Source organism: Neomonachus schauinslandi, chromosome 11 (assembly GCF_002201575.2).
Source record: "Neomonachus schauinslandi chromosome 11, ASM220157v2, whole genome shotgun sequence".
NCBI lineage: Eukaryota > Metazoa > Chordata > Mammalia > Carnivora > Phocidae > Neomonachus > Neomonachus schauinslandi.
In genome coordinates this window covers 11,513,653-11,540,095 of record NC_058413.1, presented here as the reverse complement: position 1 = coordinate 11,540,095, position 26,443 = coordinate 11,513,653, and the positions used below count along the sequence as shown (strand labels likewise).

The following is a 26,443-nucleotide window of genomic DNA, read 5'->3' as shown; positions in this document are numbered from 1 at the left end:
TATATATATATATATATATATATATATATATATATATATATATATATGTATATCTTTTTTTAAAGATTTTATTTATTTATTTAAGAGAGAGAGCACACACGCACATGTACGAGTTGGGGGGCAGTGGGGGCAGAGGGAGAGTGAATCCCAAGCAAACTCTGTGCTCAGCGTGGAGCCCGACGTGGGGCTCAATCCCAGGACCCCGAGATTGTGACCTGAGCCAAAATCAAGAGTCAGATGCGTAACCAACAGAGCCACCCAGGCGCGCCCCTCTATCTTTATATACATGTTGACTAATACAGTCAGTTACAGTAAGAGGATAAGTCTAAGCTCCCTCTGCAACCACTAATGAACAGAAGACTAATTATGTGTCTTTCTCTCTTTCTCGTACAAGAGATTAAAATAGCCCTGCTGGCGGCAGCAGTGATGACAACGAGGCCAAGGACAACAGCAGCAGCTCTGCTGTCAGCACCTGCTGTGTCCCAGGCACTGGGCTATGCTCTCCTCAACTATTAGCTCATTTAATCTTCACAACCACCTTTCAAATATCTGTGCCACCTAAACATATGCTAAGTTTCCTGCTCCATACCTCTTCCACCGCGACTGCCGTCTAAAGCCACCATCAGGGGCGCCTGGGTGGCTCAGTCGTTAAGCGTCTGCCTTCGGCTCAGGTCATGATCCCAGGGTCCTGGGATCGAGCCCCGCATTGGGCTCCCTGCTCAGTGGGAGCCTGCTTCTCCATCTGCCTGCCGCCCCCCCTGCTCGTGCTTGCTCGCTCTCTCTGACAAATAGATAAAAAAAATCTTAAAAAGAAAATAATAAAGCCACCATCATCTCTTGCCTGAAGCTAACAACTCTGTTTTGGTCCCAGCTTCCACCACAGTCACCTTTGAGTCTCTGGTCAAAGCGATCCATTTAAAACATGTCAAGTCAACTTACCACACTGTATAAAATCTCTCAGTTTCTTCTCACTGCAATGAAAACAAAACTCAACTCCTTTCCCTGCTGTACAAAACCCTGCAAGATCTGGCCCCTGTCGACTCCTCAGATTGCACTCGGAAGCTGCTGTGGCCTTTGTGCTTCTCGAGCATGCTGTGCTCGCTCCCCTCTCAGGGGCTTTTATCTTTAAGGGGTTCTCTCTGCTGGGACACTCTTCTCCAGATCTTCTTCTGGTTGGCTTCTTTTCATTAGTTAGCTCTCTGCTCCAATGTAACCTCTTTAGAGAGAACTTCCTTGGTGACCTTGTCCAAGGAACCACCACAAACACATTCATTTCTCCACCACTCACCCCTATCTCTGCTTGCTCTATTTTTTCATAGAATTACCACTATATAAAATTAAATAATTATTGACAATAATTATTATCTAGGTGTTTGTTTAATTTTATGTCTGCTTAAGAAGAGAATGCAAGCTGGGGCATCTGGGTCGCTCAGACGGTTAAGGAACCAGCTCTTGATTTTGGCTCAGGTCACCATCTCAGGGTCTTGGGATCAAGCCCCACACTGGGCTGCATGCGGGGAATGGAGTCTGCTTGAGAGTCTCTCTCCCCCTGCTTCTGCCCTCCCCCCCCCCCCACTCACACACTCTTTCTCTCCAAAAAAAAAAAAAAAAAGGGAAAGAAAAGAACGTAAGCTAAGTGAGGGCAAAGTGGCTTTTGTCCACCATTACATACCCAGAGCACTGAGAACAGTTTCTGGCATACAGCGCGCACTCAAATACCTGTTGACACCTCAGCTGCGGGCACTGTTATCCCCCATATTTGTTTCTATTGCTGCTGGAACCAATTGCCACAAACTTTACAGCTTAAAACAACACGGTTGTTAAATCGTTATATTTCTGGAAGTCATAAGTCTAAAATTAAGTGTCAACAAGGGCTGTGTTCCTCTGAAGGCTCTATGGGAGATCCATTTTCTTGCCTTTTCCAGCTACCAGAGGCCACCCACATTCTCCAGCCTGTGGTCTCTTCCCAATGTCACTCTTGCTTCTGTTGTCACTGCCTCTGATTCTCCAGCCTCCCTCTCACAAAAACCTTTGTGATTGTATTTGAGCCTACAGAAATACTCCAGAATTGTCTCCCCATCTCAAGATCTTTAATTTAACCACACCTACAAAGTTCCTTTCACTATGATATGTTAGATATTCACAGGTTCCAGGGATTAGGATGTGGACATTATTTGTAAATGAGGGGAGCATTATTTAGCCTACCACATCCCCCTTTTATCAACAAAGACCCTGAGCTCGAAGAGGTAATTTTCCCAAGGTCACAGAGCTCGTAAGGGCCAGAGATGAAGTTCAGAGTAAGATTAGAATGTCTGCACTGCCCAATACCATAATCTTATGTCCCACCCTGCTAATGTACCTGTTATTCTGTAGAGTGTCCCCTTCCAGCTCTCAGGGATAGTGGAAAAACAAAGAAAGTCCCATGACTGCCTTCCTTTATATAATATTTATGTCTCAGAGACTTGACAGTAAGTTAAAGATCTAAAAATTGAGGCACTTAAAATATGTGAAAAGGAAGACAGGTACTTCAGAATGGTCAAGTAAGGACTTTATATATCTGTTCCTCAGTAAAATCAATAAGAACACTAGGCAAAAATAATCAGAATCAACTTTTTCAGAACTCTACTAAGAAAAATGAGCTTTGTGGCATTTTAACTTGCCCTCTTTCCATCCTCCTCTCCCCAGCTTTGCAGTAGCCTTGAAAACCAGCAGCCTCACAATCATGGTAGACATGAAAACCAGCAAGCAGCCTAGCAAACACTGGAGGCAGCAGATGGTATGAAGCTCCCCAAAAGCTCAATCTCCAAGGAACTGTCACTATCTGACCTGTCTGGTGGTTCCTGCGAAAGGGTTTATCTTTATTTGACGTGACTTAGCATCTGCTCACCTCAAATAGCCTTTTCCCAGGGGTGACAGACAAAACAACCAATGACAATTGTTTAACACAGTAGCTGCCTGAGGTGGTGTTCACAATTGGAGCCACCCTGGGTGGCTCAGTTGGCTGAGCATCCGACTTTTGGTTTTGGCTCAGGTCATGATCTCAGGGTCGTGACATCGAGCCCCGCATTGGGCTCCTCACTGAGCACGGAGTTTGCTTGGGATCCTCTTTTTCCCCTCTCCCTCTGCTCCTTCCCTGGTTGCTCTCTCTAAAACAAAACAAAACAAACAAAAAAACAAAACCCCACAACTGGAGCAGTTAAAGAAATAATGGCCCGAAATTCCAAATTTGATGAAAAACATTCATCTACATATCCAAGAGGCACAATGAACTCCCAACAGGATAAACTCAAAGAGCACCATTCCAGAACCCATCATAATCAAACCACTGAGAGACAAAGAGAGACTCTTGAAAGCACTAAGAGAGAAGGGATGCATCACATATACATGATCCTCAATAAGATTATCAGAAACTTCAGAGGCCAGAAGGCAGTGGGGTGACATAACCAATAATGCTGAAAGAAAAAAATTTAGCAAACCAAGAATTCTATAGCCAGCAAAACTATCCTTCACAAACAAAGAACTTAAGACATTTTCAGACAAACAAAAACTTAAAGAATTCATAGCTAGCCGATCTTCAATAAATATACTAAAGGAAGTCTTTCAGGATGAAATGAAAGGACACTGGACAGCAACTTAAATCTCCATTAAGAAGAGACTGGTAAGGGGCACCCGAGTGGCTTAGTTAAGCATCTGCCTTCAGCTCAGGTCATGATCCCCAGGTCCGGGGGAGCCCTGCATTGGGCTCCCTGTTCAGCATGGAGTCTGCTTCTCCTTCTGCCCCCTCCCCCCCCCATGCTAACTCTCTCTCTCCCTTTTTCTCTCTCAAATAAATTAATAAAATCTTTTAAAAAAAGAAGAGACCAATAAAGGTAACTATAATTAAACTATTAAAAAATAACAGTATATATTTTTTGTTTGCAACTTTTTTTATGCTATATGATTTAAAAGACATGCCTATAAAGCAAGTTATAAAACTATGCTGATGAGATTATAATGTATGAAAACAATTTACATGAAAATAAAAACACAAAGGAAGAAAAAGGTACTGGATCTATATTGTTGCAAAGTTTTTGTGTACTACTGAAATTAAATTAGTATTAATCTGAACAAGATGCTTAGATGTTAATTGTACTACCCAGGATAACTGCTATAAAAATACCTTTAAAAATATAGTAAAAGAAGTAACAACGAAATTAAAATGGTAAACTAGAAAAGTATTTAACATAAAAGAAGGAACTTACAGAGGAAGAGAGAACAAAAAAAAGACAGAAGATACACAGAAAACAAAAACTAACAAATAAAAAACCCAAAAAACAAAAATGGCAGATATAAATCCTACCTAATCAGTAATTAATTATAAGTAATCACTCTAATCAAAAAGTAGAAATTGCAAGAATGTTTAAAATATGTAAGGGGAATTTTTGTACTAAAATGCCACTCGGGAGCAAAATTCAAGGTCCACGGAGACCCACAGTGTCACTGACGCAGAGATTCAGGCTGACTGGTTGTTTCATTCATATTCCCTAATTGTGATTCTCCTTGGGTTAGAGAGCTCCAACACTATAAAATAACACCCATTTAAATGTGTCTTTTTAGGGGCCCCTGACTGGCTCAGTTGGTAGAGCATGCAGCTCTTGATCTCGGGGTTGTGAGTTTGAGCCCCACACTGGGTGTAGAGAAAATTACTTATTAAATTATTACTTAAAAATAACAATCTTGGGCGCCTGGGTGGCTCAGTCGTTAAGCGTCTGCCTTCGGCTCAGGTCATGATCCCAGGGTCCTGGGATCGAGTCCCACATCGGGCTTCCCGCTCTGCGGGAAGCCTGCTTCTCCCTCTCCCACTCCCCCTGCTTGTGTTCCTGCTCTCGCTATGTCTCTCTCTGTTAAATAAAAAAAAAAAATCTTAAAAAAAAAAAAAAAAAAAAAATAACAATCTTAAAACAAATAAATACCTATATACGTAAATATGTCTCTTTCCTTTTTTTCTTTTTTTTTCTTTATTTTTAAAGATTTTATTTACTCATTTGACAGAGAGAGACAGCGAGAGAGGGAACACAAGCAGGGGGAGTGGGAGAGGGAGAAGCAGGCTTCCAGCGGAGCAGGGAGCCCAATGTGGGGCTCGATCCCAGGACCTGAGCCGAAGGCAGATGTTTAATGACTGAGCCACTCAGGCGCCCCCTTTTCTTTTTCTTTTTTTTAAAGATTTTAAAAATTTATTTATTTGTCAGAGAGAGAGAGAGAGAGAGAGAACAAGCAGGGGGAGCTACAGAGGGAGAGGGAGAAGGAAGCTCCCCACTGAGCAGAGAGCCCGATGCAGGGCTCGATCCCAGGACCCTGGGATCATGACCTGAGCTGAAGGCAGATGCTTAACCAACTGAGCAACCTAGGTGCCCCATTTCTTTCTTTTCTTTTAGAGAGAGAGAGAATATGGGCATGTGGGTGAGGGGGAGGGGGAGAGGGAGAGAGAGAATCCTAAGCAGGCTCCATGCTCAGTGTGGAGCTCAATGTGGGACTCGATCTTACGACCCTGAGATCAATGATCTGAAATCAAGAGTAGGATACTTAACCAACTGAGCCACTCAGGTGCCCCAAATGTGCCTCTTTCAACTTTAAGGCTACCACCTGGTTCCAATACCCTGGAACTTGATGAGCAAATTCACATGTATCCTCTGCCACTGTCTTCATTTTGCACGCTTCCATTATGTTTTCTAGAAGCATTCTTCTTTCTAGATTGCAGGAGTTCTAAGTTTTCTAATCTATTTTACAAGGAGACTCAGACTCCCTGCCACCACTTCCAAAAACCATCTGTTTGCCTACTCACTCACAACCCTGTCCAAATATTGTTCTTCAGTGACATCTATTGGTTTAACAATTTACCCTAGGAGAGTCGAGTGCCATTGCAAATGTAAAAATTTCACTGAAGGATTCTCCTTCAAGTCACTGATCCAAAATATTAAATACAGCCATCCCCAGGGCCAATGTCCAGAAATCCCATGCTCTGTACTTGAGCTTCCTGTCACTATGTCAATTCTTTGTTCAATCTCCCTATGAAAACTGGGATCTTTGCTTTGCTCACTTATACTTCCTGCCTGGTATATGGCAGGTGCTCAGTATTTAATGGATGGAGGGACTTAAGACAACACAACCTGGTGACCTGAATCCTTAAATAACCATAGGAATGGAATCCTATCAAAGATAATTTTTTAACTCTAAAAAATTAGATCCACCACATATACCATGTTCATATAGTTATTTACCCCTCAGGGAACTCTATATTAGTCAAATCATAGAGAAAATGTATCACTGGTAGATTTACTGCTATTTTATTGCTATTTATGAGATTTATTGCTACTTTTAAACAAGCTCCCCCTACTTGTTCTCTCTCTCTCTCTGACAAATAAATAAATTTTAAAAATCTTAAAAAAAAAAAAAGAAAAGGCGGCTCCTTAGAATTAAAATCCATCCCTTTGGAGATCCTCAGGGGGCCTCAAACTTCTCCATGGGTGAAAGTCATATTGTAATATGACCATTAACATCCTAGTTCTGCAAATTAGGTTAGAACACCCCAGGCTTTACTACTCTTTTTTTCTTTTTTTACAGATTTATTTATTTGAGAGAGCGAGAATGAGAGAGAGAAAGAGTACATGAGAGGGGGGGAGGGTTAGAGGGAGAAGCAGGCTCCTCGCCAAGCAGGGAGCCCGATGCGGGACTCGATGCGGGACTCAATCCAGGGACTCCAGGATCATGACCTGAGCCGAAGGCAGTCGCGTAACCAACTGAGCCACCCAGGCGCCCCAGGCTTTACTACTCTTAACCTAATACTTCTGAAATTGTTAGCGTCAAAGACAGTTAAGCAATTTGAACCTTTTCTAAGGTCTTCAGTGAACGTCAAGACCAAAATCCCTCAGTCACCTTTGATCTAAGAGTCTTTTGCATATCAACCATGAGGCCCTAGAGCTAACACTCCCGTTTCTTTTCTCCTTTTAATATATCACAAACATTCCTGCATTTGTTTTCTGGCTAATTTTTTTTTCTAGAAACTTTCTCATTTCTATACCTGCTACATTTTGTTATTTCTGAGAGAAAGGGGAATTTACTGAAGAAGACGACTCTAACCCAGCACTAAGGCTACGCCTCATGACAGACTAGAACTGGGAAATGGAAGGCCACCGGGAGCTTAGGCAGTTACCCTGTCGGCTCTGTCTCTAGGGAGCTACTTGGTTTCTTTCTGTCTGCTCTGTTTCTTTTTCAGCATTCACTCTTCTGGACACATGGCCAAATGTGGTTGCTCTGGTTCAAGAGAACCTCGAGAATCTCTACTACACTTTGTGAATAATCTCATTTCCCCTAAAGTATAGACTCTCCAATACTGCATATTAGGAGCCCTATTCCCAGCCCTGATCTTTTTCATGTTGGTGCACAATAAACTTGTAATCCAATAAGATCTTTTAAAATAAAGTTTCATCTTACCTGGAGTTGAGCCATTCATAAATGATACTTCACCCTTCCAGTGGTGGAAGAGAGAGGGGAGAAAGGAGAGCAAAAGGGGAGGGAACGCCCGAGAAACCTAACCTTGCAGTCACAGGAACTGTGATTTATGGAGTGAAGCTAAGCTGACTGCTAGAGCAGTGGGGGCAACAACACTGGTTAAGAGAAAGAGTTTTAAGCACGCTAGACTTTATGTTCTAAAATAATACTTAAAGATTTATTAGATATAACTAAGAAGAAGCATTTATGACTGGATGGGTCCTTAAAGAATCTCATGCCTCCTCACTCATTTGATCGCTGAGAAGTGAAATGACCTGCCCAACGCTGGCGAGTTAAGGCTTAGTACCCAAATCAGATTTCTAGTCTCCTGACTACTAAACCAGTGACCACTTCTTTCATGCCAGAAAATCTTTCTTTTTTACACAGATGGCAGCCTTACCGAGGGGCATGATGGAGAGGTATTTGCCTCGGAATTTGCTGGTGATCTTGATTTCCTGACGCAATGTCCAGCCATTTTTGGACTCGGCATGGTGTGCAGCAGCAGGAGGATGATGACTCACCTTGAAGAAATCAGTGGTTCCAATTAAGACGGAGGAAAGGAGAAGGAAAAGATACTGCCTATGAATTGGTGAGAAAACACCCAAAATGCACGCATGACATTTTTATACCCACAACAGTAGGTGAACACCAGGGCCTCCAGTGTTGAAGCCCTAAAGGAAAAGAAGGCAGTCTGGAATGACAGGACTGGAATTTCTGCAAATATAACACCCAGAGGTATCAACCAAAACCATCCCTTTCTTCAAAGTAAATGTGTCACAGTCCTGAGGCTCCTTTACCTGCTCACAAAGGGAGCGGTACCCATTCTCCTCTAATCGGTCCAGCTCGAACGTCTCCCCAAGGAGTGGGTTGAATGGCTTGCTGGTACGGAAGACAGTAGTGGAGTAGGAGGACACGGTGAAAGCTGCAACGTAACAGAGCTGTTCTAGAGAGTTCTCACATTTTGCAGCTCGGTCTAACAGCTCATGGTATTCCAGATCTTCAGTAAGGCGCTGAAGCATGGATAAGGGCTCATTAAAGTTCACCTGTCAGGAAAAGAACAGATTTAAAAACTTTGCCCACACATCTATAAGAGACAGTTGAATGTTTCTACAGGTAGAGAGACATATCGCAATGTCGAGATGATAAAGCCAATCACTGGGAAGAAAAGAGGCCTCTGCTCAGGAGACCAGCTCTAAGATCTAACCTACAAGTGATGCACTCTCCCTGGTCAACTGTCCTTGTCAATGAGCGGTATAAATCACTGTTTTCATTTATTTCACTAACTGTAAGCTCTTTGAGATGGGAACCGTGCCTCTTCGTTCATCCCTGCATATCCGAGAGCCATTGATGCCTCATCCATAGGAAACCATCATCAAATAGGTATAGAAAGAATGAATAAAAGAAGAAATGTATTTTAGCACAAGTATACTCAGAAAGGAAGTAAGGTATTTAAAATTCTTGAGGAAGAAAAGAAAGGGTAGTAAATTATAAGTACAGGCTTGTCCCGACTGGTGAAAAGAAAACATTACAAAAGTTAGCTTCTACTCCTGGATGAGACAATTGCTAATTTTTTTTTTTTTTTAAGATTTTATTATTTTTTTTGTGAGAGAGAGCGAGCTCAAGCGGGGGGAGGGGCAGAGGGAGAGGGAGAAGCAGACTCCCGCTGAGCAAGGAGTCCGACATGGGTCTCGATTCCAGGACCCTGGTGTCATAACCTGAGCTGAAGGCAGACACTTAACTGACTGAGCCACCCAGCCGCCCCTCAATTGCTAATTATTGATTCAGTTCTACATCAGGCCAGGATTCTGGTTTCTTCTCTGAGGCTGGACAGTTGTGTTCTTGAACAGGAGTGCTCATGATGGGGGCTCACTGGGGGTTTCGGGTGTTTCTGCCTTTCAAGTTTCAGAGCCAACTTAGGGCTCTCAACCACAGGATGAAGAAAGTGTGTGTGTGCTTCTGTAGGGCAGATGTTCATTCATTCATTTATCCCCTTACGCGTTCCACAAATATTTAGTGAGCCCTCATGTTTGCCAGATCCTGTACCATCCGCTGGGTATAGAGAGACGTGAACAAAAGAGACATTATCTCTCCATCCCCCCAAAAAAGAGTTAATTTCTAAATTGACTGGAATTTAAGATGACTTTACTACTTAAAAAAAATCACTATAAAAAACAGGTTAGGTTCCCAGGCTAGCCCACAAAGCTTACTTTAGCTTTACAATACAGCAATCTCGCTGAACAAGGCTGCATATCATTAGCCTGAGTTCTGAACCCAGAGAACAGAGGAAGGAGGAAAACAATTCCCTTTCTATTGACTAGCACTGGCCTAGAGCAATATTTCAGTTAAAACAAACAAAAACACTTCTCTTTCCTGTGGTCCCACCTCTTTTTCCACATTTTTGTCCAACCTCCTACCCACCAATCTCTGAGCCACATAGTACCCTAATATTTACTGCCCTCCCAATTGTGAACTGTCTTGTAATTTCTGCTATAACAAGCTTTAAAAAGAAAAAAATTTACCTGAGATGCCATTACCCAAAGATAACCATTATATTTTCATGTTTATTTCTATGCATTTATACATTTAAAAAATGAAAAATAGGCTACAGCCTGCTTTTTCTCTGAGAAATGTATCCAGCATTTCTCTGTGAAAATTTCCCAGTGAACACAGAGCCACCGGACCAACAATAGAACACTCCCCTTTTGGGGGGGCGCCTGGGTGGCTCAGTCGGTTAGGCGTCTGCCTTCAGCTCCGGTCATAATCTCAGGGTCCTGGGATCGAGCCCCGCATTGGGCTCTCCACTCAGTGGGGAGTCAGCTTCTCCCTCTCACTCTCCCCTCTGTGCTCTCTCTCTCTCTCAAATAAATTACAAATTAAAATCTAAAAAAAAAAAGAACACTCCTCTTTTGGGAAGTAGGATCTTGAAGAAATCAGTGCCTCAACTAAAACAGGGCACCACATTCCAACACCATCTTCTTGACACTGAGAGACACTTAGAGAAAAACAGAAGAAAAAATGCACACTGAGGGGTAATGGACTAACAGAGCTCAAATCCTCAAGAGTCTTTTTTACAGAAGGAACTTAGAAACTACGCCAATAAAATCTCCTTGGCAGAATTTCAGGCAACACAAAGTAACGCTTCCACGCATGTTGAGGGACACCGGACGAGCAGTGCGCTCCGCTGGTGGCTACAAGACATACGGGCACAGCCTTAGGCATCCGTAAGCCCTCGCTGTTCTTCACACACACGCAGCCCTGGCCCCCAACCACTGTTCCAGGAACCAGAGTTTCTTTAAGGCGCCAAGCTTTTCATATTGGTCATTTTATCAGCCAGAGGCCCAACAGTGAAACAAATGAACCTGCGAATTTAAAGCAGAAGGAAGGAGGGAATTCATTACACGGCTGATGGAGATCACAACAGCTGGAGGAACAAAGAGAAGCAGCGGCAGAACCATGGCCCAGAGGCCAGAGGCTCCCAGCAGAAGCTGAAGCCTCACGGGCCCCGTCCAGTGGAAACCAGAGCCACACAGCCACCGTTAAAGCACTGCCCAGGAGAATGCACGGCCGGGGTCCCTCCCTTCTCCCCCCCCCCCCAACTCCTACTGGTGCCTTGCACTGGTGGAGCGCAGCTGGCCGCCAAGACACAGAACCCGAGAAACAGCCTAGAGGACCCAGCTCTCCTGTGATGCCCCACGGTGCAGGCAGAGGGCGAGGACTAGAGCTTCGGGCAAACAGCCACAGGACTGCACACCCCTAGTGTCAAGGTCAACAAGGAACTAATGGTAAAGGAGAGAGAGAGGTCACCTAGCCTCGGAAGTTATTTCTAAGCAGGAACTGCATTTCTGAGGCTGCAATGACCCGCCTTTCCAGCCGTCCTTCCCACTACTTTCTGCAAGGCACCAGGAAAGTGGGGCTTCTTTTCAGACCCCCCAGTAAACCAACTATCTTGTGTGTCTCCACGGTGCTAACTCGTGGCCTTTTCTTGTCTGGATGTCCACGCTTTTCTGACAAAAAGCCTACACACTTACATGTAAATCACTTTGTCTTCTAAGACCCAGTTAATTACTTCAACAATTGCTAACTGGTGTACCTGTGCCAGGCACTGGCTCAGCATCCAAGATCTGAAGACCAGGAAGACACAGTCTCTACCCATAAGGAACGCAGTCTGTGGAGAAGCAGAAGCCACACACTACTTCCTGAGACCCGAGAGGGGAGGAGAATACTTTTTGTATTTCTCTATGCTACCCCCCACTCTCCATTCTTCCCTTCTTCTGCAAGACATAGAACCCTCCAGTGTTTAACTAGGCCACCCCACTTAAAGTAGTAGACCTCCTTGCCAGCTGTGGCCATATAACTAAGTTCTGGCCAAAGAGACTAAAGTGAAACTAGTTTATGCAATTTCTAGGACGCACTCTTAACAGGCAGGGCATGGCCTTCTCGTTCCTTCTTCCTGCTGACTGGAATGAGACCCTGATGGTCCCAGCCGGAGCGGCCACTTCAGACCTAGGAACTGAGGCCACAGGTAGGAGAGCAACAGGGTAGAAAGAAGCGTGGTCCTGACAGCGTGGAGTATGGTACCAGCCCTGGATCCCCTAGCTCCGGACTTTAACAGAAGAATGAGTTAAGCTAATATTTGTTTAAGGTAGGAGTTGGCCAGCTTTTTCTGTAAAAGGTAAGACAGTAAATATTTATATGGCCCTCAAAGCCTGAATATTCCCTATCGCACACGACACTGCCATACGGTCTCGGTCACAGCTGCTCGACACTGCCGCCGAAGGACGAAAGCAGCCACGGACAGTACACGCATGAACCAGCATCACTGTGGTCCAATAAAACTCACGGGACGCTAACATCTCAATTTTATGTAATTTTCACGTCACGAAATATTATCCTCTTTTTTATTCTTTTGAAATATTTAAAAACATAAAAACTATTCTCAGCTTGCAGGCTGCATAGATGGCAGCCAGATTTGGCCTTGAGGCCCACAGTTTGCTGACCCTGGGTTTAGACAAACAGATTTGGGATTTGTTTCGTCACTGATACACTGGTGCAACACCAGGCAGAGAGCAGGCACTCAGTAAATGCTTGTGTAATGACTGAGCAATGGAACCTGCTGGAACACAAGGGAGAGCCATCTCACCCTGACCGGATGCATGGGTGAAAGCTTGCTCCCGGACATAATGCTAAAGCTGAATCCTCAAGGCGATTAGCCACGGGAAAAGAAAAGTAGCATGGGTGCGTGGGGAGCTGATGAAAGTTGGGGTAGAAAGAGCAGTCTGTGCAAATGCCCCACGGGGGAGAACCAAGATGCCTCTGCAAACCTGAAGGTAACTCTGAAGGACTCGATCACCAGTGTGGGTGGAGCCTGGCCCAGGGGAGGAAGAATCAGGCCCACTAAGGAATCTGGACTACCCTCAAAGCCAAAAAGGATCCAGTTAAGGACTTTAGGCTAAGGAGTGACAGGACTACATCTGTAATTTTAAAAAGGTCATTCTGGCTACAGTGTGGACAGACTGGAGGAGGGAAGGGCGGGAGGCACGGAGGTCAGCCCAAACACCGACTTCACCATGGAGAGGGTCCTCATCTTCCCAGACGGAACGGACTGTTTTTGTTCTGCGCTCCCCAAGCCTGTGTATGGCTAGTCCTTTCCGTAACAATACCATGGAGACTAAAATTTTCTACCTGTTTTCATGTCTGTCTCTTTTAAACTACATGCTTTTTGAAAACAGAAACTCCGCTCTGTTTATCTGTGCATGCCCCCAGCACGTCGCGCTTAGGAATCTGCTCATAAATGTCACTAAACAAATGCATCTGCTTCGAAGTGATCCGGAAACACACCAGATCTACAGACTACATTAAAGCAGCTAATTTTTTAAGGGACAGTTTATGACTATAAGGGTAACAAAGACCACGCCACACATGAACTGCCTCTTGAGCGCGTGCGGCTGTCCCAGCAAGCACACTTCCCGCTGCGGCCCGAGAGGCCTTCCTGGCAGAGCCCAGGTGTGCGAGAGCCTCACCGGCATGGGGATCTTTGAGAGTTCTTTTCCAATGCAGTTCTTCATGATGCTCCATAAATTGAGGCTGTAGTTTGGCTTGTATGGTATTCTAGTTCTCTTTTCCTTCTTGGTCTCTTCCAGCTGATGCTTGTACTAAGGGCAAAAACAAAGCCATTCAATCACCCACAAAGAACAGAAAACCCGGTATTTATAAGCTTCCCTTCCCCCATATTAAAAAAGAATCAGTATTTTCTGTTTCTCGTAGGGCTTTACAGGCAAATCCTTGGGAATCATGCCCACATCCCTCACCCGATGGCTCCCGAATGAGTGTTACCTGTTCATCCAGGCTGATGTCACTGCTGGCCCCGCTGATGTTGCTGCCAGTCCGTCTACACAGGTGGGAAACATGTGAGAATCAGAACAAGGGTCAACAACCAGAGTCTGGTCCGCGCCAGGTCTCTACAAAGCGGAATGCAAAGCACACCGCACAAATTTAGTAACGGGTGACCGAAGGACAACACTTAGATTAGAATATGCATGAATTTAAACATCTCTGGAGGTCGTTCATGGAAAAAAGTTGAGGGTTTTCCATTCATTTAAAGAAAAGAGTCCAGATCTGAGTTAACATCGACAAGTTTGATAGTCCCACTGAAACATTTCTCAACTCTGAAGGTCGGATGTGTTCATTTCGGGGGGGGAGTCAAGGACAACTTACTTGTGGCCCAAATTCTCGGGCATGGTGATGATCTCAGGAGCATCAAAAAACTCATTCTCATCATCTTCATCACTCATGTCTCCTTTGCCAGAGCAGCACTGATCTGTGAGGAGAAGGCCATTCGTTTACTTTGGCTCAACTGACCAAAACCCGGCCCAGCAGGGTCTTGACCACACTAACTACCAACAGAGCAACACTTGATAGAGAGCAGCAGAAGAGCCAAGTAAACAGCTCCAATTCCCTGGCCCAGGAGTCACTGATCCTGGAGAGTCTGCAGGTCTGCTATCAACGGCAGAAAACCACCTGGCTCATATCTGAACAGGCCACCCAAGAGCCAAGCGACTTACCTTTTCCAGAACCAGCAGTGCCCGGAGTGTTGGCTGGCAGCACCGTGGCCCCCCCGGAAGGCCCTCTCCAGGTGATTATGTTGCTTCGCCAGCTGCTCCAGGGTCTCCTCCAGCCGGATACGCTGGTCTCTCTCATACTGAAGGGACTTCTGCCACTTTTTACTATGGGTCTGGGCTAACATGAGGAAATCTCTGCAGGCCTGGACGGAGAAGGAGTTATGCTCAACTCAACTAGTCAGAGCTTTCCCTCAGGCCTCTGTAAGCCCATTAAAGTAACCATAGTCTAGGAACTTTAGCAAATTACAGCGAAAGACTCCTTTTTATTCCACGGTATCAGGGACAGCCAGCTCCATGATGCAATCAAGGTCAATCCCAGAAAAAAAAACTGAACATGGTTGTTATGGTTCCTTTATATATTCCTGGTCATGAGGACTAAACAAATGCCAAGTGAGCAATAAACCTAGGCAAGGTATTTGTGGCAACATCGCCAGGGGCAACTATGTGAGCTGAACCCAAAGAAGCAATCTATTGACTAAAAGAAAGATGAGGACAAGCAGAGGATAACTGCTTTCAATACATTCCTGACCACACTCAGGTCACCTAAAGCTGAGGAATTCAGACGCTGAGAAAAGGGAGTCTGTCCTGAATTAGATCAAAATGGGGAAAAGTAACTGGTTTTTATCTTGGTCACGAAGAGAAACAACTGACCTTAAAAACTACAAGCCTACGTGGGCATCAAGGAAGGGATCTACAGACAAAACACAGACCTGATCATATTAGCCCCTTCACTGGCTCCCCTATTGGGTTGACCGTCAAGGGCCCTTCAGGTGTGGCCACCACCTGCCTTGTAGCCTCCTCCCCTCCTCTTTGTTCTTTAAGATCTGTGGCAAATGTTACTTCTTCTGTGATGATTTCATAAGCAGCCAATCTCTCCTCTGCATTTCCATAGCACTATGCACACACTTCTGTTTTATACCATCCACAGTGGTATTGTGACTGATTTTCTGTCTCTCCAGGTGGATTATGAGCAACCCGAAGACACCATTTATACCTTATTTATACACATAATCTCCAGCTCCTAACTTAGTTGCTTTGTACATTGTAGGAGCCTGATAAAGGTTGCTTAATAAATAATGAAGGCAGGAAGCAATGTAAGCTTAAAAGTCTATGCCCTGTTATGGAGAAAATAAAAGATAAACAGAGTATCTACTCCCATGGTTTCAACCTTTGCCTATAAGCTAATGCCCATGAAATCAGTAATTCCAGCTCTGTATTCATGGAGACAGGATATCCAATCGTCTATCCAATGGTTCAAAGTAATCTCAACATCATCGGGTCCCAGAGTGAACTCACCACAATCCCGTTCTGACTCTGCTTCTCCACGCCAAGAACAGTACCAGGGCCCTTCCCCCTGCCCAAGCCAGGAAACTAGGAGGCACCTTTGATTCTTAATTTTTCTTCCCTCCCCACTTCTGATTATCAAGTCCTATTGAATCTTCTTTAATATTTCTGGGATCTGTGTACACATCTTTCCATCCTCCATACTCAGAGGCGTTCCATTGTTGGGGCTCTAATCGCAGCTCCATCCCACTATCTAGCTATGGAATTTGGGGCAAGTCATTTAACCTATCTGTGCCTCATATGCAAACAAAGAACAACCACAGCAACTATCTCAAAGAGTTGTTGCTTTACATATAAAGCATTTAGAAATCTGAGGCTCACGGTAAGCATTCAATAAGGTGTTAGCTATCATAGTTAAGCCTGCATCAAAATCGGTCTTATCCTCTTCTAATCCACTCTACCAAGCCCATTTAGTAGGATCTGCACCCCATCCCCTCCCCCACACTTAATCCCTGGCCAGCCTTATCTCTAGCTACTTCCTTGTTCTAACAGTCAATTAGTAGTTTCCAGACTTTGAGAGAGAGGGACGGGATCCCCATGAGCCACAGCTGTACCTAGATCAGTTCCTCTCCCTCACTTCTTTTAAGAATACTGGTCATAACTAAAGTTTAGTGAAAGGCAATTATATGTCAGGCACTTTGCTGAGCCCTTTACATTAATTATCTGATAGAAGCCTTTCAACAATCCTTTCAGCAGCTACTAGTTTCATCACCATTTACAGAAAAGGAATTGAGTTCACAGAGGAAGCAGGTTATGTAGATAGCTAAGGCAGTTGGACTTCAGGCCCCCAAGCTGTCAATATTGCCTTTTTTCATAGGAAGAGTCCCTCTGGTCTTTCAGAACTTCGTTGAGGAAGTCACCTTCTCTAATCTTCCTGGTATGAGCTAAACACTTCCAATATCCTCTATATACCACAGCACCCTGTGTTCCTTTCTATCATGACACCTAGCACACTCTATAATGATCCGTTTACTTCTCTGTCCCCTCACTAGAGAATACTCTCCCTGAAGGCAGGGACCATATCCACATTTGTTTTATATCCCCTAGCACAGTGCCTAGAACACAGATGGTGCTCAACAGATGTTTCCTGAATAAGCAAATGGATACACTAACAGTATCAAATGTATTTCCCAGGTTCAATTCACTTTGGTAGAAAGAAGAGCTATGTCCTAAGCAATCAAGAAATTGAGTGAAATGTATTCTTCCTTTGATAAAACTTTGCCTGTTTTGAGATGTAAAGTCAGCATGTTAATTTTAAGGCCTTGCCACTATCACCTAAAAGATACCAAGGAAAAAATGCAAGGATAAAAAAACCCATTTCAAGCAACAACCAGCTATGAAGGGGGCATAGGCGGTACACTGGGGAGAACAGAATGAAAAAACAGAACTTACCTCTGATTGCCAAAGGATCATTCCCTTTGACACAAACTCTGAACATTTACAACTTGGGGAAGAAGAACTGCCCCAACGAACAAAGATGGGCATTTCTTTCAAAAGAAAAATCCAAACTAAGTTTCAGTTTTATGAGAAAATTTTTTAACCAAGAGGTGTTTAATTTAATTTTTCACATCAGAGGAGAAAAAAACCTGCCATGGAGCAGGGATAAAAGGCCACATTCACTGTCAGGAGACTGTTGTGTCCTGTTCCATTTAAGAAGTATATTTATTGGTGAATTGACCTGTATGATTTATGAGGTTTTCCTGATCATAAGAGGACCTGAAAAACAGGCACACAGTCACTAAGAAGTGGGACAGTTTGGAACAAGCGCATACGATTAGACATTAGAACCACAAGCATTCGTGCTGATGGGCAGAATGGGCTTGGGAGACAGCTGATCTTCCTGCAGTCCTTAAGTGGACAAAAATAATCAGCCTCTTCTACATGGTGTGTGAATCAGAGCACTGAAGAAAATGTTCAGCATTTCAGAAAATGATATGAAAATCAAGGTTATCACAACTTTCTATGGAGTAACAAAGGGGTTTTAAGTGAGGAAAACTAAAATTTCCCCTGGGCACGAGAAAAGACCTTTGATCTCTAGAAGCCATGTGAACTAAACTAGTTCTAAGCAAATGTCTTAGTATCACTCCCTGAACAAGGGAAAATCTGGCCCTAGTGAGGTAATTTCATCCCATTTAATTGGACAGGGGCAAAACCAGCATAAGCCCTTTCTCAGAATACTCTTTTCACTTGCCTTAGGACACATCCTCTGGTGTTCTTCTGTGCAAGTGAACTGAAACAACGCACCAGGTGAGAATCAGTCAGAGGAGCAACAGTGCCGTTTAAACCATGTATTCATTTCACACCTGTCACCCAGTATCTGAAATACATCCCAACGCCCGCCATGCTCTGAGTTTACCTAGAGCCCTGCACCCAAGCAGCTGAAGTATTCCACACAGCCACCCGAGGCTGGAGTCATAATAAAACAGAAGCACTGATCCCTTCTATTTTTAAAGCAAAGTATCCAAATTTGAGTACTTTTGTCTTATCACCCAGAATTAGCCCCGGAGTCAAGGACTACAGATGGGACTAACTAGTATTATAAAGTTCTCACTAGTACCTGGCCGGCCCCCACTTACCACACTGTAGGCCAGAGCGCACTAGCAAAGTACGGTAAGACTCCCAACTTGAAGCTCACACACGACAGTGGAAGGGACCCACGGAGACCACTCCGATCCAACAGATCAAGTTAGATAAAAACAAATTAACAAAACCGCAACCCAGAGAGGTTAAGGGACTCAACTAACATCACCATCGGATGTCCTGCCGGCTGCAGAAGCAAGGCTGGGCCTCTGGCCTCCTAACGAAGTCCCAAGTCCCAAGAGAGCACTGTGTGAGCAGAGCATGAAAGTCACTGCATCTGCGCGGTCTGTTCTCTTTCATGCAACGAATAATGTAACTTAAATCCCCTGAGCAGTGAAGCAGGACCTACCGTTCCCTGCTTTATCAATTACAATTTGCCCCGGCACAGCACGTGGGGAGAACTGCACTCTGAAGAGGGAGGGAATGAAAAGGTAACACAGGCGCTGGCTGCACTCACATTGATCATGGCATTGGATGTTATCCTAAAGAGCGTGGCCCGTTCATTGACCTGCTTGATCTTCTCGTTGCTCTCGGCGGGCAGCCGCAGGGCCTCCAGCTCGCTGAGGGAGCGCTGCAGCGCTGTGCCGTGCTTGGCTATCAGGTCGTTGCACGTGCTCAGGTCCTCCACTTTGCTGGACAGCGTCCGCAGGGTGTTCTGCAGCTCCGTCTTGTCGGTTTGTGAGACAGACTCTTCGTCTCCTGACTCATCTGTAGGAGCCAAAAGGTGAGTTACAGGACTCCAGTTATGTGACTCCAGAGCTGAGAGCCAATTATGTGACTCCAGAGCTGAGAGTCGGAACCCCACCAACTCTGCCCGCAACGAAACCAGCTGTGCTTTCGGACCAACTGAGGGCTTGCCATTACCAGACAACTGGGCTCTGATGTGGTCCACGGCCCACCTGTACCACAAACACCTGAGTGGTTCTTCCTTTTTCTCCCGCTGGGGCACACGCCAATGAGCATTTATTTTGCCCATGCTTTTCTTTTTTCTTCCAGTTTTATTGAGTCATCACTGACATATAGCATATATATATAACATATAGCACTGTATAAGCATAATGATTTGACTTACATATATTGACAAATGATTATCACAGTAAATTTAGTTAGCATCCATCATCTCATATAGACACACAAAAAAGGGGAAAAAAGTTTTTTTCCTAGTGATGAGAACTTCTAGGATGTACTCTCTTAGCAATTATCAAATATACCATATAGTGTTAACTATAGTCATCATTTAGGGGCGCCTGGGTGGTTCACTCAGTTAAGCATCTGCCTTTTGCTCAGGTTATGATCCCTGGGTCCTGGGATCGAGCCCCGCATCAAGCTCCCTGCTCCGTAGGGAGTCTGCTTCTCCCTCTTCCTGCCGCTCCCCCTGCTTATGCTCACTCTCTCTCTCTCTGTTAAATAAATAAATAAAATCTTAAAAAAAACAAAAACCAAAAAACTATAGTCATCATGGGGATGTATGTCACATCCCCAGTATTTATTTATCTTATAACTAAAAGTCTGTACCTTTTGTCCACCTACATTCAATTTCCCCACCCCTCCCCCCACCCCTAGGCTTCTTCTTAAAGGTGCCAACACTCTGGCCCCACCCCAGAAATTGATTTGGCTGGTGTGAGGCAAGGCCCAGGAACCTGAATTTTGAATAAGCTGCCCAGACCATTCCGATGCACACTGAAGTTTGAGAATCAATGATCCCTGGAAGATAGGATGGAGAAGCTAAATAGCTCCTGGGATTGGGAATGAATTGTTGAGCCTTGTAACTCCAGCTTGAGGGTTCCAATCCAGTCCAAGCTGATCATTACTATAAATCCACCATTATCCACTGGGTGATGGGTGAGCCCTGTATGAAATGGGTTGAGAATTGCACTCTGGTTCTTTGTAAGCAATATCCACATCACCAAAAGACTCATTAATTTACCTTTTCCAAAGGAGAGCTCAGGAAGTTTGTGATGAACTCATCTGACACTAAAGCCACCCCTGCACTGAAATGACCCTCCAACAGTAGGTCAAATAGAGAGCCACGCTGTACCTCTCGCTATCAGTTCTGTACCCAACACTCTGCAACTGCAAAATGCTTTTCTAGCAGTGTCACTTCCTTTGGGGGAGCTAACATCAGCACTAAAATCAAAACAAAAGAAATAAGGAAAGACCTCCCCTATCTGCTAGCCTGAGAGGCAGGACTGAAGTCAAAATATAACCTGTTACGAAAAAACTTACAAAGCGGTAAATTTCCTTTCACTGTTTAATAGATATAATACAGTGTGGGAAATGACAGGGGATAAAAAAACAAGAGATGAACAAAAGCCAGCAGGTGACCATCTTGGTCAGTTCTGAGTGGACAAGCTCAGTGTGATTAAACTATCAACAACGGGGGGGGGCAGGGGAAATACCACCATTTTCCTTGAAGAAAAATCGAAACATGTGTAGACCACTCTTTTTAGTGAAACTAAGGTAGCAGACTGAAGATTTTCCATAGGAAGTATCCCATATAATGTGTCTTGCAATCTATAAAGACTGTTTCAACTCAGAAGATACTTAAGTAAGAAAATGCCAGGAGAAAAAGAAAAAAAATAAAGATAGAATCTAACCGTGAGTTGTAATAATCTTAAGACAGACCTAGCAATAAAATATTTCTTTCCCCAAATTTTAAGGTAGTCAAATGGCATTAAAAGCCAAAACAACAACCGTTATGCTTCTAGGACAGAGTTTCTCCGCCTCGGTACTACTGACATTTGGGCCCAGTTAACTCCTCTTTGTGAGGGCTGTCCTGTGCAGCCTCCTCGGCCTCTCCTCACTGGATGCCCATAGTACCAGCATCCCTGAGCTAGGACCACAGAAACATCTCCAGACACTGCCTGATGACCCCCGCAGGGCAGAACTGCGCCCAGATGAAAACCACCATTCCGGGAGAAATACCGCATGAGGAGGAGATGCCTGAGTCAGTCAGATGGGTGATAATTAACGGACAGTGAGGTACAAAATAAGGTATGTGCCTAGGAGGGGCAAACAGGAAGCTCCCCAGACGTGGTGTTCTCTGCTCCCTACCCGATTCTGCCAGCATCTTCACAGCCTTCGCCTTGGCCAGCTCCAGGGCCGTCACCCAGCGCTGCCGCTCCACTTCTGAGCTCGCCTTCAGATGGTAGGTCTGAGCGCCGCCGTTGGAGATGATGAAGTTGCAGGAGTCCTCCACGGTGATGTTGGCCGTGGCGAGGTTGATGGTACCACGGCAAGTGTGTCTCATTTCTGCCTTTGACCTGCAATTATGAGACAAAGACCAGCTAAGTAGAAAGTGGATGGGTGGTTTATCCTTCACCGCCTTCCTTGTCTTCTCATAGCTCTAAGCTTTTTGAACATGTGGCAGCCTTAGGAAACAGCAAGTTCTACTATTTCCCTTACACAGTTCCCTAAGATTCCAGAAACAATCAGTAGGGATTTCCTTTCACAGCCATTAAGTGGTATTACTGAGTCAGACTGTATTGCTCTGCTGTTTTAGAAACAGCCTTCATGGAAGTATAACAACACACAATGTTAATTCAGCAATTTTAAGTGTATAATGCAGTGAGTTTTGACAAACGTATACAATTGTGTAACCACCTCCACAATCAAAATGTAGAACATGTCCATCACACCAAAAAAAGTTCCCTCATTACCCTTTTGTAGTCAGGAATTACTTCTTAGTTAGCAAGTTATAATTTTAAAATAGTGATTTATGGGGCGCCTGGGTGGCTCAGATGGTTAAGCATCTGCCTTCAGCTCAGGTCATGATCTCCAGTTCCTGGGATCAAGTACCATGTCGGGTTCCCAGCTCAGCAGGGAGTCTGTTTCTCCCTCTCCCTCTCCCCCTGCTTGTGCTCTCTCTCTCTCTCAAATGAATAAGCAAAATCTTAAAAAAAATAAAATAAAATAGTGACTTATAAACTTACACAACAAAATTTCTTTTAACACTCTCACTCCCTCAGAGAAAGAATAGCTCCATTTCACATATACTGAACAACCCCCCTCCCTAACCTCAACTCAGCCCAAATGAGAATTGTCATACTACGCTTAGTTAGAATTATATTGCATCAGTGTAAGGCACGCTGAGATGCTTAGGGTATTAAATATTGACTACAGCTCAAATGATATGAAAGAGGAATAACTAGCTTTCTGTGGGAGTAAAGAAAGAATAATCATAAAAGAATCACCAAGTATATAATCTTTTGGGAATATGCTCTTTCCAAGGATCCACTGACTTCTTCTGGTAGGAACTCCTAAGCCATCCTATTAATAGCTAGGAAAGATTCAGCAAATCTGTTCTCAGAGGATTGGGTGTAAAAATTTTCCCCATCTCTACTGACAGTTCTATTAATAGACTAACTTTTGAACTTTACATCACTACCTGGTGACAACAAGTTCCTTCACAGAAAATACCAAGCTGCTAGCACAATTGTGTATACCTTGCAAACTGAGCTAATTTCCCCACCGCCCATTGGGTTATGCCCAGAGACCTGCATGTTGAGACCACAGTTTTCCCTGACCAACTTGGAACATAAAGAGGTCGAAGTCCTTTGCCAACTGCCACAGTGCAGAGCGGAGCCATTTCCCTTTCACTGGAGTCAAGCAGCCCCATACACCTGGCACATCCAGAATTGCTGTGTGCTGGAAACGACACACACCCCATCTCCAGAAACTAAGACTTGGTATGTTTGAGAAAGTCTGTTTACTGTGCTTAGGAAGACAGATTTGCTATTGTTCAGCGTGTCACATGAAACTGGTTTTTCCTCCTCAAATGCACAAATGAGTAGTATGGGATGGCCAAGGAGGTCTCAATGGCCTGGGCCATTTTCCATCCCCTGCACCTGCCACACTGTAATGTGAATCCCTGTTTTTTCTATTCTTACCTCCCCTCCCCCCGCCCCTAAGCTTCAGTTACATTATGAATAATGCAGGCTGAATTTCAGACCCACAGCTGACAGGCCAGCTCACCCTTGCTTTCTACTCCAAAGGTGCTACTTGGACTTTGTACCACATTCCTCACAATCTGTTGGTACTTTTCACCTGCCACTTCCTAGGAATCTCTTCTGCCTGGGTCATCTTCATGAACTAAAGGAGTTTCTCAAATCATATAAAGTCCGTAGCAGTTTTAGAAATACCAAGGAACCCAAAGAGTAAGGCAGGCTTGACTCAGGAGCTCTTGGGTTCAGGCAGATACACCTATGTTTATAAATGATTAGTGCAGTTCAGAGTGCAAGATAAGTTCTTCCGGCCCTATGGTAACAATTAGGTGGTACTTTCTGTCTAGAAAGTTCCCCGAAAAGGCCAGCCGAAACAGTAACTCAATCTCTGGAAGCTAGTCAGGAAAACTAATGCTATATGTCTGGGAAAGCTGAGGGTCTACATATGGTTTTAAGTAATGGGACATCCATGTAACTGTGTATGTAAGGAAGAACAGGATGGGTAAAAAGAGGGAAGCGGCCCGCCAAAGCCCGTTAGGACGGTTCATCACAGGATGGGTCAAAGAAATACATGCTCTCAGTTAAAAAGAAAATAGCATTTTGTAAAAGGCATATAGAGGAGATGACAGGTTATGGAGGCATGAAAAGTGGGAGGAATGACAATTCAGCTAAATAACTCTAGGGAGATGGGGACCCGAAGAACCCTGTTAAGAAGAATAAACTACCAATGTAGTCAGTAGGAAGTACTTCAAAGTGATTTTGAAGGTACTGCAGATTTGATAACCCTGGTTCCTGTTGCTTGGTTGGTTTGTGGGTGGGACCATCTTAGCTGGCAAAGACAGGCCTATGCACATTTCCCAGTATGTGGTTTGGTATGCTTTGTAAGGAGTTTGATCTGTAGTCAGACAGGTACCATTAGCTCTTGTGAGAGGGAAGTTAAAAGTGGTTACAAACACCTGAAGAGACAGCAACATGTAACTTCTTAATGTCCAGCCAATATCAATGCTGATTAAGACTGGTACTGATTAAAGAATCAACTGGCCTGGAAAGTGAATCTGGTAAGAACTTGGATGAGGAAAAATGGCCACACAGGAAGGCCCTCAGCTGACACACAACTTCTGAAGATGAGCAATCAATATTAATAGTGACTTACAAGCCAAGTTAGGATACGAGTCAATTGAACATTAGAATGATGGTCGGTGTAACAGGAAAATAGGACTTGAGTAGGGGAAAAATTTTGGAACATACTAAAATGTTAAGATTTGTGATCTAACCTTAAACTGATCGTCCTGGATGAGTACTTAGAAAGGGTTAAAATTAAAATCAATTCTGAACATAATAATGCCAATGATACAACTGTTCACAATGTGGCTTAAGCAGTGAGGATGTGCTAAGGCACTTTCCAATGTTAGAGACTCGATAAGAATGTGTTCTTACTTCAACAACCTCCAACTCCCACCTTCAATTTCCCCTCAAAATTCTCTAAGAGCTGATACAATGGAGTTGATGGAAGAGATTCATTCACCCTAACTCTCCTGGTGGCAGAATGACTACCTGCAAAGGAAGAGAAATAGAGTGAGCTGTTCTTAACAGCGTTTGGGGTCTCAAATAGGATGGCCTTTATAAAAAGATTTCAAGTAGAAATGCCATTATATTAAGAAAATTCTCCCTTAAAGGAGACTTACACATTTTGTATAAAGTACACATAGTAACTGTGATCTATAAACTTGCTATCGGCAAGCAATAATCTCTATTGTCTGATTGATTCATGTAACACTACCCTGGGTTTTAGGTTATGTTGGTGTGGAGAGAACTAATTTCAAATCCTGACTCTTTAAGACCTTGGAAAAGTTGCCCAGCTAGGTCTCAGTTTCCTCATCAGTAAGACAGGAATATCTCCTAACTCCCAGGGTTACTGTTGGGAGTCAGTGAAACTATCCAAACTGTCCAGCCCTCAGGAAATGTTTATGTCCTGTCCCCAAATCCAGTATCATTATCTCTAGTAACTCAAGTAGCCAAAAGCATGCTACAGTTATGGCAAGACTGTCAGTCACCATAAATATATATTAAACGCTCCAGAACAAACAAGAAGTAATCATACCAAAGACACGGATTCTTCTTTTAATAAAACTTAAACCTAACCAAGCAAAGAGACCCCAGAAATACTGGATAGACCACTTAAATCATTCCCATGGGGGGAGGTGGGATCAGCACACATAAAAGCAGCACTGGAGTGCACATCTCCATTCTGGGCTGTCCAGAAGGTGAAAGCATATGCCAAGTCTGGGAGAGATAAGGAAGACAGGGGGTAGATACGGAGGCCACCCTGTGCCTCGTGTCCTTGTGCCTGAACATGGAGAGAACAACGGCGGGTACATCAAGGGCTGCTAATAACCTTGAATTCTGGAGACTGAGGACAGACAGCTAAGACTTGGGACTTTCACAGTAAGTTCCTTGAGAGCCATGCCTGGATTTTGCTCTTCTACATGTGCCCCTTAGCACCTACAACAGCGCCTTCCTTGCAGAATTCATCATTGCACCTCTGTGCTGGTGGAAACACAATGGAAGAGTAGATGCTCTCCAAACAATTGGAAAGGCCAGGAACGGAGGGGAAGGTATTGCACCAAAGGCGGGTAACCCAGGTGGAGGGGTTAGACCCGGGGCGTTCACTTTTGTGATGGTGGGCTCGCGTCGCGGGCTGTCAATGCGCGCAGGTGACGAAAAGGGGCCTGGGGCGACCTTGGCTGCGGTGCCGGCTCGAGAGGGTGACGGCGCGGGGACTGTGGGCTGCGGTGGGGGACGGCGCCCCGGAAGCAGTTACCTGTAGTAGCTCAGGAGCCCGTTGCTCAGCACGAACCACCGCCGCTGGTAGCCTTTGATATAATTGGTCCATTTGAAGAGCCAGCCCTCTCGAGCCGAGCCCGAACCCCC

At 44.4% G+C, this 26,443-nt stretch overlaps 1 protein-coding gene across 1 annotated transcript in view; it reads right to left on the bottom strand.

The window, feature by feature from the left end:
* Window positions 1–26,443, bottom strand: part of LOC110576158 (oxysterol binding protein) — a 34,376-nt gene that overhangs the window by 7,382 nt on the left and 551 nt on the right. The window contains 10 exon segments of the mRNA XM_021685232.1: window positions 7,928–8,048; window positions 8,325–8,570; window positions 13,548–13,679; window positions 13,861–13,915; window positions 14,242–14,344; window positions 14,589–14,640; window positions 14,642–14,788; window positions 19,027–19,277; window positions 21,624–21,832; window positions 26,334–26,440. Of these exon segments, the coding sequence (XP_021540907.1) occupies window positions 7,928–8,048; window positions 8,325–8,570; window positions 13,548–13,679; window positions 13,861–13,915; window positions 14,242–14,344; window positions 14,589–14,640; window positions 14,642–14,788; window positions 19,027–19,277; window positions 21,624–21,832; window positions 26,334–26,440 (1,423 nt within the window).